Below are 13,830 nucleotides of genomic sequence, written 5' to 3'. Positions count from 1 at the left end.
AAAATCTTTAAAACTATCCATGTTAAATGTTGCTGGGGAAAAGAAGACAACACAAGTCTCAAACACAAAAAGTGAGGTACAGCTACTTTGGGAAGGTGAACAAACACACGCTTATCATATGGCCTAGCCATTTAGTGTGTTACTTCAGAGGGGATATATTTCCCCATAGTGACTTAGAATCATTTTTAGAGGACTTGTTTATAGTAATCAAGAACTAGCAACAATGTCAATGCCTGTCAATGGATTACTAAATCAATGAACTGTGATATGTCTGAAAGAGATTGACCATTATTTAGCAATAAAATTGAATCAGTGACTGATATGAGCAACAACACAGATGCATCTCAAAATAATTTTGAGTGAACAAAGAAAAGGGCAAGCTGGGCGGTGGTGGCGCACGCCTTTAATCCCAGCACTCGGGAGACTGAGGTAGGCAGATCTCTGTGAGTTTGAGGCCAGCATGGGGTTGGGGATTTAGCTCAGTGGTAGAGTGCTTGCCTAGCAAGCGCAAGGCCCTGGGTTCTATTCTCAGCTCCATAAAAAAAAAAGAAAAGGTTATATTCTAAAGTGTATGTGAAATCGTCTCTTTTTCTCTAAAAATTACATAAAATTTAATAAAATTTTCTAATGACCTAGATGATCAATGGTGATAGAAGGCTGAGTGAGAAGAAGTGATGTAAGGTTGAATGCACAGAATACATAATAACTTTTAAAGGCATTGGATAATTCCATTGCCATGACTTTGGTGATACTTTAATAGATATACAACCATTTCAAAATGTATCAAGTTTTACATTCTGCATTTATTGTATGACAATCAATACTTGTAGACAGCTGTTAAAGTCACAGAATGCCTAGAATTTCAAGAGTATGTTTTTCATACTACATCTTTCTTTAGCGTTCAAAGAAACCCTAAATCCTATTCTTCCAACTCCCACCTTTACTAATTACATCCAACACTATTTGCCAACCCCATCCCTATGACCTCAATCCTGCACGCTAGGTGTTATCTTTCTCCTCCTTCCATTAGGGGGCGATAAAGCGCCAGGTAAAAGCTTGTAGTCTTTCTAGCTCAAGCTTAACGCTTGCCCTAACTTCCGGGCCCACTAGCTCTGCTTCCGGGGGAACGCCGGGATCCCTTTACTGGTTCCCAGAGGAACTGTGAGAGCCAATTCTCTTCGGGCCGGGTGCTTCTTGCACCTCGGGGATAGACAGCGCATCGGCTACTCGAAAGCTTCCAGGAGTCGCCGCTGCGAGCGCGGGCCTCTGATCTGCACCGGGGCGGGAGGCAACTGCTGCGATGGCGGCCCCTGCGCAGCCCAAGAAAATCGTGGCCCCCACTGTGTCCCAGATCAACGCTGAGTTCGTCACCCAGGTGAGCCCCGGCGTGTACGCCTGTGCAAGGCGGGGAGGAAAGATGTCGGGTTAGGAGGGTTAAGATTGTCTTTGGTATCTTGTGGACGTGCAAGTTACGAGTTAATTAACATTGTTAATGCCGCCGAGAGAGAGGCCGCTCCGCATTGACAGAAAAGAGACTACAAAACCTATCTTTTGAATAGAATTTTGTTAATCTGACACGACTCTCCATCTACAAGTAGATCCGTCTATGAGCGTTAGTTCATCATTCTGGAGTTTTCATTTGGGAGACAGCAAAGCCAATCCTGGCCCTTCAACTAGTTTTTCACATTCATGTTAGTTCTTTAGCAATTATTAGGAGTGTAAGTGCAGAAAATTTTAAGCCCACCCGCTTCTCTCTCGTCTCAGCACATTTGTCAAGACAGAAGCCCAGAGGCTGTTGCCCTTGCGTGCCGACATGCTAATTTGTCTGTATTAAGGAGCCTCTCTCACCCTAAGTTGCCCGGCCCTCCACTTTAAGGCTTCCTGATCTGTCTGTCATATTTCCTCCTGTTCTCCTGCAGTCCGTTCTCCAGGTTGCTTCAGAGTTCACAGTGTGGGTGTAAAGCTGCCCACATCACTTCCTAAAAATCCTCATAAACAGTTCTGATTGCCCCTGGGATAATGACTGACATCTTTGCAAGTGCTGTGTGATCTGGCCTGTGCTTTTACCTAAAGTGTCCTCTCTCTCTCCTCTCCGGTTGGAACTTCGGTGCTTTCACCACTCTCAGATTCAGTTACTTAAATGCGCCATGGTAACTTTCATCTGACTGTTTTGGACATTGTTCCCACTATTGGGAATCCCAACTCTACCCGTTTTCCTTTATTCATTCTCATCCCTTTGCAGCGCATTAGAGAGGCTCTCCCCGACTCCCTCAACTGCATTAAAGTTAAATGCAGATAAGGAGACAGCTTGAGAAAGAACATGAAAACAGTCCAGGCTGTATCAAGTGCTGAGGCTTAAAGTTTGAATGTGAAGAGAGGTGGAATGACTGGAATATATGCACTGAGAGGGAAAGGGACCAGGAGCGATAGGACATTCCTTTAATTCTCTGCATGTGGGCGGTGAAGACAAGGAATGTGAGTTCAAAAGCAGCCTTGACTACACGGCAAGTTTGAGGCCAGCATGGGGTACATGAGACTCTGTCCCAAACATCAACAGCCAGAAAAAAAAAAAAGAAATAAAAAGGAGAATTACCGGTATGAGATAAGTACAAAGCAATATGTAGGCGTGAGATCATATGCAATTTGAGAGGACAAATAAGTTTGGATTTTCTTCTAAATACAGTGGCTTTGCATTTGCAGCCTGGTGAATGATATTGTTAGAATATCACCTACCTAAAATAAGGAAGTTAGGTGGGAATAAGAAAGAAAATGTAGTAGTAGGGATAACGATAGTGTTAATATACAGTGAGAGATCGGAGAGCCTCAGCTATTAAAGATAAAAGTAGACTGGTTACGTTCTCAAGTTGAGACTATGACTTGGTGATAACTTGTGGAAGAAAGATACTAATTAAGAATACTATGATAGCTTGAACTGTTTGGGAGGCATCCAGGCTGTGGGACCAGGACTTGTCCTTAGTGTATGAGCTGGCTGTTTGGAACCTTGGGCTTACACAGGGACACTTTGCTCAGCCTGGAAGGAGGGGACTGGAGCTGCCTGTACTGAATCCACCAGGTTGAATTGAATCCTCAGGGGAGTCTTGGCCCTGGAGGAGATGGGAATGGAGGGGAGGGAATGGGGAAAAGGTGGGGGTAGGGGCGGGAGGGGGGAGGACAAGGGAACCCATGGCTATGTGTAAAATTAAAACACAAATATAATAATAATAATAGTAATAATAATAATAATAAAGAATACTATGAACAGCTGGGTAGATTTTTTGGCATATACTAAGATGAAAAAAGCTGGTTGCTCTGGCATATCAAAAGTGCAGTTTTGACTATGTTAATTATGATATGCCTAATGGACATTTAGGTGAATATATTGAAAAGGCCCTTGAATGTGAGGATAAAGCATATTGATATTTACCCAAAATGATACTTGAAACTATAGGTTGGAATGGAGTGTCTGGAGAGAATAATTTATAAGCATATTTATTCTATCATGTGTTAGATTGTGAAAGTTGAGCTAGAAACCAGTTCGTTTTATTCACTGTGCACTCCTGAACGCCAGCATCATATTAAACACATATAGAATGTTTAGTATATATTTGTTTAATGAGTAGACAAGTGAATCCATGAACTAATGAACTAGTTCATTAAGATGTATCAAAGAGAATAGAGATTCTCATCAGTATTGGGTGGCAATGATAGCAAGAATTAATGTGTGGGGTTTGCCGTATGCTATTTGTCTAAGCTGCAAAGATAGATTATCCTTGCATTCATTGAGTCCATGGTCTTTGGAAGGAGACTAAGAAGCTTCAAGTTTAATATGTGAAATGCCAGAGTAGAAATGTGAAGGAAGTGATTTGAAGACGTAATTTAAATTGCTTGAATTTGTCTAAGGAATTTACCAAAGGAGTGATCTCAAAGTGTGGAAATCAGTCATGGGTAAGTGGTGTGTTGGGGTTAGATGCATCACCTCTTCTTCGAGATAATTTCTGAGCATCTGCCACCTGCCTAGAGAAAGGGTCATGTCTTATATAGTGAACAAATGATGAAGAAGGTAAAGTATAGCAGTGTTCTGACTCTGGGACCACACTTTTCTATGCTACTCTAGTTACTTTCCCCTTTGTCTTCTAATGAAGTTCATTCTGAGCAGTTTGTGCTGTCATAGTTGTACTAAGTGGAGAATGGAGAGTTTGCATTTACATCTGGCAGGACAGTTAAGGGGTGGGCAGGCTATGCTTGAAGGTGGTGGAGTCTGAAATTGTCACTCAAATTCTAAGGAAAAGGTGAGACTCAAAGAGAAGAGGCATGATGAATGCTTAGGAAATGTTGCTAGATTTGCACTCAAGTTCTTATTCACAGGAAGCAGTTCAAGTCAGAAGACAGAACTGCAGAACTTTTTTTTTTAATCTGTAAGATCTGAATCTTTCCAAAAGATTATATTCAGTTCTCTTACGTAGGATTTGAGGAGAAGATGCCTGAGCTTGTGTAGTTGATTCACTTAAGGGGAAAGAGGAAGTAAAGACATCATGGGATAACATGGGGAGAAGTGAGAGGTTTGCTATTGGGTTAAAGTGTGTTTGATAATTTGGAAAAAGTGCTTACTTAAAGTAGGCAGGAAATGTAGTGTTTTCACATATCAGAGGTCTCTTAAAGTGTGTTGATTGTTAGTTAGGATTGAGTTGTAAATGCAAAGAACACATAGGTATCCTATATTTTGATTCAATGAGGATACCTCAGAAAGGTAAGAGTATACTGAACTTATTTACACACTGAAAAGGATGAGGTAGTTGTCAAGTAGTTTTGAGAAAGCTTCATGGAAGAGTAACATTTCAGCCTTGATTTCATTTGTCCTTTTATCTTTTCATCTGTATATTTGTCTGTCTGTATAGCCAACATTTAAGTACAACCCATATGCCAGACAATACAGTTACCTACTCATAAATCTGTTGAATCTTTGTGCTTGCTAGAGTTTCCAGGTTGTTTTTTTTTAAAGAGATTTTATTTTGGTTTAAAAAAATCAGTAAGAACTGTTCAGTTTTTTAAATTTTTACTTTTAATTATGTGCTGAGGGGAGTGGTGTGTGTGTGTGTGTGTGTGTGTGTGTGTGTGTGTGTGTGTGTGTGTAGTTAGTTCCCTATGGAGAACAGAAGAGGCCCCAGAACGGGAGTTGTAAGCCACTTAGCATGGTGCTGGGGATGGAACCCAGGTCCTCTGGAAGACCAAGTGCTCTTAATTGCTGAACCACTCACTTCTCCAGCCCTAGTGCACAATTCTTGACAGGTGTATAATCCACTTCCATTTCTGGAGAGATTATGTATGTGTATTCAAATTTCTATATGAAGCTTCACCTGCTAAAATATAAAACACCAAATCCTATATCCTCTAATAACTAGCCTTTATACTACAGTTTCTTAAAGATCTTGTCTACTTATGTCTGGGTGTATATTAATCACTTAAAGGTTTATTTCTTTACATATCAACATTCCTAAAGATTCTGAAACTGATTTATACTTACCCAGCTGTTGACTTTAGGTAGCTCACTAAATCTCTTGAGCTCTGAATTTCCTACTAAATGAACCAAAACCATTTTTACATTGATTATACACAAATCATTTGCCAGGGGTTTCAGAAATGGGATGTTTTGGTGTTCTGAATATCATGGTAGCTAGTTACCATGTAAAACATCACTAGTATTTATTGGATTGGGGCCAAGGATGATAGCTAAATTGCACACCTATATGGTACCTTTAAAATTGCCCAGTTCTTTAGTCCTAGATCTGTTTTGTTAAGAAACTGCTTCACGTTAAGTGACCTGTCTAAGTGGTACAGTAGTGTAAACCTGGAATTTAATGTTTATTCTGTTTTCTTTTATAGTTAGCATGTAAATACTGGGCTCCTCACATCAAGAAGAAATCACCTTTTGATATAAAAGTAAGTAGTTTTGTTTTACAACATACTTACAAAAAGTTGTACTCTTGGTATCTCTTTAGGGATTAGTTCAACAAAAGCTTTCAATACATTTTTTAAACTTGAAAATACTACTTTTTTCACAATCAAACTAATAATTGCTTATGTTAGAAATTTTGGAATCTTTAAAAGTTACACTTAAGAACATAAAAATCATTACATAGAGATGACCAGTGTTATCGTTTCATTTCCTTTAGTTCTTTCCAAAAATGTGTGCATGTAATGATTTCCCCACTGTGGATTCTTCGATTACTTTAAATATTTTATTATTACAGATGACCATGCAACAAATATTTTTGTAAATATCTGGAAAATCTATACAAAAGTTTTGGCTTTTCATTAAAAATAGAATCTTTTGTCTCCTGATTGATTTTAGGTTGCTAGACTGAGGCAAAGGATTCATAAGGGTGGAAAGAGTGGAAACTGTTTTGTCTAGATAGATGACTAAAGACAGGACTATCCAGTGGACTTATGGTTTCATCAAAACAATTGTCCAAAAAAAAAAAAAAAAAAATGAATAACAGACTTTCTAAATGGAGGCTCTTCCTGGAAGTGTCTTAAAATGCTAAGCCTTGATGTGGATATATGTTGACATTTTAGAGCACTAAATATGAAGACTCACACCTTAATCTCTGACAGTGTGAACAAGTTGTAGTGCTTTAGGTGCCTTGTTAAAGCCACACTTAAAATACTGATTGCATCATTTGAGCCTCAATGTTTTATATGTAAATGTATTTTTGTTTTGCTAGTAGTCATGTTTTATTCATCAGGAGGATAGTCATGGAAACAGCACATGTGATTTAATTTTAATCATCAGCAGAGTAGCCTGATCTCACTACATGGTGTATGTATATTTTTACTTTTGTTTGTTAGGGTCAGGAGTCCTTAGAGTAGTTTTCCATTAATAACAAATACCATGCTGTTACTACCAGATTGATTGACTTGGACCTAGTTATAAAGCTTTTTCTTGAGAGCCAAATTCATATTTAAATCATTTTCCCTTATGTTAGATAGTTCTAGGTGAAATTATATATACCCATTCAATTTTACAATTTGTTTGTATTTAAAACTAATAATTTAACTTGAATTTTCATAAGAAAACAATGATAGAGAATTCTGTCTAGGTCAAACTCATTACCTCTTCTCCTCTGCCCATAAACATTTGACATACATGCTTTGAGTATTTAAGAAGCACTAACAGTATACACTGTAGACAGTAGTACCACTCACATTAAAACACTTTTACTACTCTTAACATCTGTACTATGTTTCTATGGTAACTGTTACTAAAAGTTCACCACATTTCAGGGCTGTAGTAGACATTTAGATGCTCCATCTTATTCATGGCAACCTTGTATAGTAGTCTGTATTTGGGGTCCATTTCTTAGATGAAGAAACTTATGTTAGACAGGTCAGATGCTTGTTGTAGAGTCCCAGCCTCCAACAGTGATAGTTTAGGCGGTCTTCCAACTCCAGAGCCTGCCTTCTATGTACCCTAGCTCAGATGAATAGAAATCGTGATGTTATAATTAAGTTTTGAAAATATGGCTTTATGAGGTTTGTTTGTCTAGAAATGTTATAAACACATCCTGTTTAAAGAATATTGTGGAGCTGTGTATTTATGTGATGGATTTTATTATTTCTACTACTTTACTTTCTGTTATTTTATATTTGAGACATATAATGTCATTGCTAAAAAATCTTGTTATTTAAATATTTGATCTTTCTTACACCAAATTATTTTATAATAAATAATTGACTCAGTAAGTGAAAACTGTCAGTTTAGATTGAAAAGCAATGTGATTGACACATTAAACATTTTTATACTTTTGACATCAGGTAATTGAAGAGATATATGAAAAAGAGATCGTCAAATCAAGGTAGGAGCAAGAAATTGTGGTACCTTGGGATTATGTAGATCACATGGGACATGTCTGAGTGTCCGGTCCTGCTCTTAGGCTGCAAAGGATCATTTTATTTTCTGTACTGCTCACTGGGGTGTTGATGGCAAGACTGTTTCTGTGCTGATATTGATGAGTCATGTATTATCACTATGTCTTCTAGTTTCAGGGTCAGATCAGAGGGATTAAACTCCATACAGTTTATTTGGTTCTTGAAGGACCAAGATAGAGATAGATAGATGGTAGATAGATAGATAGATAGATAGATGATAAATTGATTGACAGATAGATAGATAGATAGATAGATGATAGATTTATTTCAAGTTCACTAATAATTTTTTTTACTATTTCTGATAATTCTTCTAAAAACACTCTTAAAAATTATAAACTAAGATATAAATTCAAAATAATTATTATATATACAGTGCATAAAACCAAGGCATAATTAGTCAATTATGGATTATATACATAAAGGGGTTTCTTTACGAAAACCTTCTTTCCTCTTCCTATTCACCAGTGTCTTCCACTTTGTGTAGAGTTTTTATCTTACCTTCCTCACCTCACACCAAAGGGTTTAGACCATTCTCTCATGGGATGCTTTAAAAGAAATTAGCCATGTAGATTGGTCATCTTTCCACATATTTACTTGTACATATATATGCCCAGTCAATATTTTTAAAAAATACTTGTCTGAATGTTGTAATTTTATAATTATTTTTAGATAAAGTCTTGTAGAGCTCAAGGCTGGCCTTGAACTTGTGATCCTGCTGTCTTAGCCTCCTGAGTACTGGGATTACACTTCTGTGCCACCATGCAAGCTCAAATTTTATAAAGTCTTTTGTTTGTATTTTCTATGTTTAATTCTTAAAGAAGTAAATTGCATTAAATAATTTGAAGGCAGAAATAAGGCAGTGTCAAAATAGGGCAGTTTAATGGTTTTGTTTAATGGTTTGTTTGTGAGCCTGCTAAGAATTTTTTATAACATAATTTGCAAAATACATTAAAATCTTTAAATGAACAGTGTTTTAGACTAGTGCCTGAGGAAATTATTTCGTTGAGCACTGTGTCATCTTCAGTATCTAGGGAATGGCTTGATGTAATAGTTATTAATTAGTTATAAAACACTACCAAAATAGATGGTTTATAGTCATAAGATACTTTTAATATCATGATACTCATAAGCTATTCATATCTTAATATTCTTATGTTATAAAAATAGATACTATTAGGATCTCAAAATTAAATCTTAAAAGCTTTTTTCTCTAGTCACATGGTTAGTATGGCTTATTACATAATTCATTCATTTTTTGCTACTTCTTGCAATGTCAGTTTTAGAAAGCTTCTCTTACTCTATTTTCATTCAACTTTCTTTTAAAGAAGGAGTCATTCCTATTTAAGTATTTGCTGTCTGCTGGCTTTGCTCTAAGCACTTTATATACAGTAGTACATTTACCCCACCCCAAGGACTTTGTGATACTGTTACTGCGTATGGTTGAGGAACTTGCTTAGGCATTTCCTAGTAGTTGAGGCACTGGCTTATTTTCTTTGCTCTTATCCAATACTTTGTTCTTTAATAGGAATAGCATCCATTTTCTTCTAGGACCTTTTATCCTTTGGCATTGTTCTTAATCCTGTTATGAATCCACCAGGTAGATTTTATGGTGGATAAATAAAAGTGACATATCAAATACTTTATTTTGCCACTTTTTGTTTATCTTTATTTGAAATGTACAAACTATCTTATTATGAAATATGACACTGAAAGGATATAGTATACCCTTATAGATTATAATATTTCCACAAAGAAAACTTGAATTTTGTCAGCACTCTAGAAGCCACTGTTTGTTCCTTCCTCCAACATCTTAATTCATAAGTGGAAAAATAAATGAAATGAAAAAATAAATACTATTATTTTGAACTTTAAATCAACAGACTTGGGCCAGCCTGATGCCTTACTAGGTAAAAACACTTGCCCTACAGACCTGGAGGCTTAAGATCAATTCCTGGAACCAACTCCATGAAGTTGTCTCTGACCTCCACATATATTGTATATGTGCCCACACGTACATAATCACATTTTCATAATGACAAATCTCTTTTTAGCATTTGAAAATATATTTTTCTCTTTATATAGTTTTCAATGTGGTTGTGAGGGTGCTGTACAACTCCAAATCCCATGTTCATACAACTACATCCTGGGAGGATGTATTTTAATAAAGCAATTTCCATGTCTGCCTAATGTTTCTTTATCAGCTGCATTTGATTGCTGATATCATCAATGGGCCTAGTTTGTTATACACAAATTGTCCAACTTTGGATGGATTTATGAAATATATGTTTTGTTTTGAGCACAGTGTCATGCTTAATGCATGTTGTCAGTCAATAATGTTAACTTAGAAAAATATACAAACTACTTCCAGGTATTTATATTTGTGATTATGACTTGTAGCTTTTCACATCTCCAAAACTCTTCCGATCTGGGGTCTGTTGCCTAGGGTGGTTTTCTGTCTTATACATACACCTTTAGTTAAGCTGCCACTCCAGAGTATGTCACTCAAGGTGTCACGTCCACTCTGTAGCCTTGCTGAAATGTAGGAGCTAATGTTTTGTCATGGTTCCTCCAGCTTTTTGCTTTTGCACAGTAAAGCCATTCATTTCATCCTTGCTAAAGTTCTGTGACAGTGTGTACTTGGTGAAACTGTTTTAAGAGATCAGAAGGCTGTGGAATAGAATTTTGACAGGGTAAGGGTCTCCTAGGGATTTATACATTTAATTTTCCAATCTGGAAACTACCACCTAGTGGCAGTGTTCTGGTCTGGCTACTTTATTTCCAATATTAGAAAATAATTAAAACAAAATTAACCATTTGAACTGCCTTTGGAGCAATACCTTGTTAGTAAAGCTTCGTTTATTTATGTAAGGCCACATATGTCTGTTATAAAAGAAGAGTATAATAAAGAGAAATGTCTAGTATTCCCCACAGTCAAGACTCAAGAGTGTGAGACACTTGATTTCTGCATTTGGTACTTTGGTAAGTGTATCTGAGGTGAGAGCATTGGAGCTTTTGATGTTAATCTAGGTAGTCTTTCAGACGTTATGATCTGATGATATAAAATCTGATATGTCATTTAACTTGATTACAAAAGATTCCAAATGAATTGAGAATTAGGATCTCTGAAATGTATATTTTCTATTTCATAGTTAGTGTTTTTTTTATGTTTTTAGGTTTGCCATCAGAAAAATAATGCTGCTGGAATTTAGGTGAGTGAAAAGGCAGTTTCATGGATGGGTGATGAAGATGGCCCAGTGAGTAAACTGTCATATTTGCAGTAAAGAAAATATTTGTATAGGCCTTCGGAATAGCTCATGGATACAGATTGCATTTAGCATGTACAAGGCCATGGTTTAATTCCCAATAGCAAATAAAATCTAGACTCATGACTATATTTTTGTGATGGTCTTACATGATATTTCCCTTGTTTTGAAAGATAACCCTATTATTATACAGGATAACTTGTATTTTGAGATGTTTTTCACTAGTTACAAGTGGTCTGCAGGAATAAATCAGGATATACTCTATAACCATTTTTCTTCCTTCCTAGCTGAGATTTTGTGACTAAGATGCCATTGTTCCAACCTAGCTACTGATATGTAAATGTCTCAAACACGAGACAATGTAGTATTTTTCCAGATTGCTAAACATTATATATGTTCAGCATGTGCCACACCTCTGACCTATATTCTAGCCCAAGAACAGGTTTGGTTTTTTATTTGTTTGTTTTGTTGAGAAAAGCTCTCTCTGGGTGGTGGTGTCTAATTCCTTTAATCCCTGCCCTCTGGAGGCAGAGGTTGCTGGATCTCTGTGAGTCAAGGACAACCTGGTCTACAGACTGAGTTCCAAAACAGTCAAAGCTACAGAGAGAACACCTGTCTTGGGGAGGGGAATGGGAGAGATTGAGATCTTTATGCAGCTTTGGCTGGCCTGGAATTCATTGTATAGACCAAGCTTACCTGGAACTCAGAATCACCTGCCTCTGTTCCTGAGTGCTGGGATTAAAAGCTTGTACCACCATGCCCTACTTATATACAACTTATAATTATGAAGGTATAAGAGAGCATGTTACATCTAGGTTTGGCTAGCATGTAAAAATAAAAACAGAAGTACTATTCAGCATAGACTAAGCATGTCTTAAGCTAAACACTGCCAAATATTTTGTATACACATCACTCATAGTCACCCTGAAATAAATGCATTATCTTCTAATTACTGGAACAAATAGAAGTCACAGGTGTTTTCAAGATGGTGCAATTAAGTTATTGGTAGAGATGAGATAGCTGTGTCTGATGCCAAAGCTCAAAGCTTTTTTACTTCCCTATACTTCCTTGAATTCTGGTCTTTATCAGAGGTAAGAGCCTCTGTATTTATACGTTATTCTCTATTATTCTGGCCTCTCACAGTGCCAAGCCTCAGCTGCTCTCCATGACCACTTTATATCTTCAAAACTAGTACCACCTAGGTGACTCTTACACTACCAAGTTGGCCTGCCATCCCAGGGTACAACTTGGCTGCCTCTGGACTACAGCTTCTGTGTGCTGAGCCTGAGCAAATACTTCCCAGATTTCATCTCAGTGATACTGGTCTCTTCTTAGTCATAGCTGATTTCTTGGCTCCAGCTAACCAGCATCGATTATCCCAATAAAGCAAACCTTTTATTTCAGTGGTACTGGTCTTTTGTTAATCACAGCTGATTGTTCAGCCCAGCTGACCAGAACCACAGTTTTTTAATTCAAAATATCAAATGCCTTCAATAGAGTCTTTTCTGCCCTCTGAAACTTCACAAGCTGGTACATGAACCTAATAGCCTTCAGCATTATCCTTTATTCTTCCAAACTCTTACAACAGCTCAGCAAGCTTTGAGTACTCAATAGCTTTCCTAGCTAAAGTTTCAATGTCCTACAGTCCTTGCCAAAACATCATCAGGTCTGTCATAAAAATACCCTGCTCCTGGTATCAGTTTATGTATTAGTTAGGATTAATATTGCTGTGATGAAAAACCATGGCCAAAAGCAACTTGGGTTGGAAATGGCTTGTTTTGCTTACACTTCCATATCACTATTCATCATTGAAGTCAGAGCAGGCACTTAGAAGGGGCAGGAACCTGGAGGCAAGCACTGAAGCAGAAGTCATGGAGGAATGCTGCTTACTGACTTGCTCCTCAATGATTGCTCAGCTTTCTTACAGCAACTAGGGCCACCAGCTCAGGGATAATTACCACCCACAGTGAGCTGAGCCCTCCCACACCAGTCATCAGTCAAGAAAATGTGCCAGTTTAGTGGCTCATTATCTCAGTTGAGATTCCCTCTTCCCAAATGACTGTTATTTATGTCAGGTTGTCAGAGAACTACATAGGACACCTATGTACACTAATGTAATTATGTAAGTGGTCTTTTGTTACAGGGAAACTGGAGTTTATGGTTAGTTAGCTAGTATATCCTAAGAACTCTAACAATTCAGTTTTATTCTCACAATAATCTTAGAAAGATGTTTCTGGATTATTTAGGAGAAAACTGAATCAGGAAATGAGTCTTTTCCAGCTTTCAAATAACTACATACTTTCTACCACACCATGTCACTTTTCAAGAACCATTAGCTTTTCATTACCATGACAAAATACCTGAAATAGTTAGAGAAGCTTTGTTTTGGCAGGTCATTTTGGAGTGATCAGTCAATGGTAATTTGAGCTTGTTGCTTTAGGCCTGTGACAGCACTGTGCATCACAGTAGGAACGGTGTTCACCTCATGGCAACCAAAAGCAAAGACAAGACAGGAAGGGCCCGGACCCCAGAATTCCTTCCAGGTGCATATACCCAGTGACTTACATCCTATGAGTCTCCATTTCCTGAAGGTTCTCCTACTTTCCAGTAGCACAACAAGCTATCAATCAAGCCTAGCATC

At 37.4% G+C, this 13,830-nt stretch overlaps 1 protein-coding gene across 1 annotated transcript in view; it reads left to right on the top strand.

Moving 5' to 3' along the window:
- Positions 1 to 1,112: 1,112 nt before the first annotated feature.
- Aqr (aquarius intron-binding spliceosomal factor) overlaps positions 1,113 to 13,830 on the top strand; it is a 79,804-nt gene continuing 67,086 nt past the window's right edge. Inside the window, exons 1-4 of the mRNA XM_036183707.1 lie at positions 1,113 to 1,375; positions 5,881 to 5,937; positions 7,813 to 7,853; positions 11,100 to 11,135. Coding sequence (XP_036039600.1) covers positions 1,301 to 1,375; positions 5,881 to 5,937; positions 7,813 to 7,853; positions 11,100 to 11,135 — 209 coding nt within the window. The 5' untranslated portion in view covers positions 1,113 to 1,300. The remainder of the gene's footprint in view (positions 1,376 to 5,880; positions 5,938 to 7,812; positions 7,854 to 11,099; positions 11,136 to 13,830) is intronic.

This window comes from Onychomys torridus, chromosome 4 (genome assembly GCF_903995425.1).
Source record: "Onychomys torridus chromosome 4, mOncTor1.1, whole genome shotgun sequence".
In the NCBI taxonomy this organism is placed as follows: domain Eukaryota; kingdom Metazoa; phylum Chordata; class Mammalia; order Rodentia; family Cricetidae; genus Onychomys; species Onychomys torridus.
The sequence above is the reverse complement of the archived record's forward strand: the minus strand, read 5'-3'. Positions and strand labels throughout refer to the sequence as shown.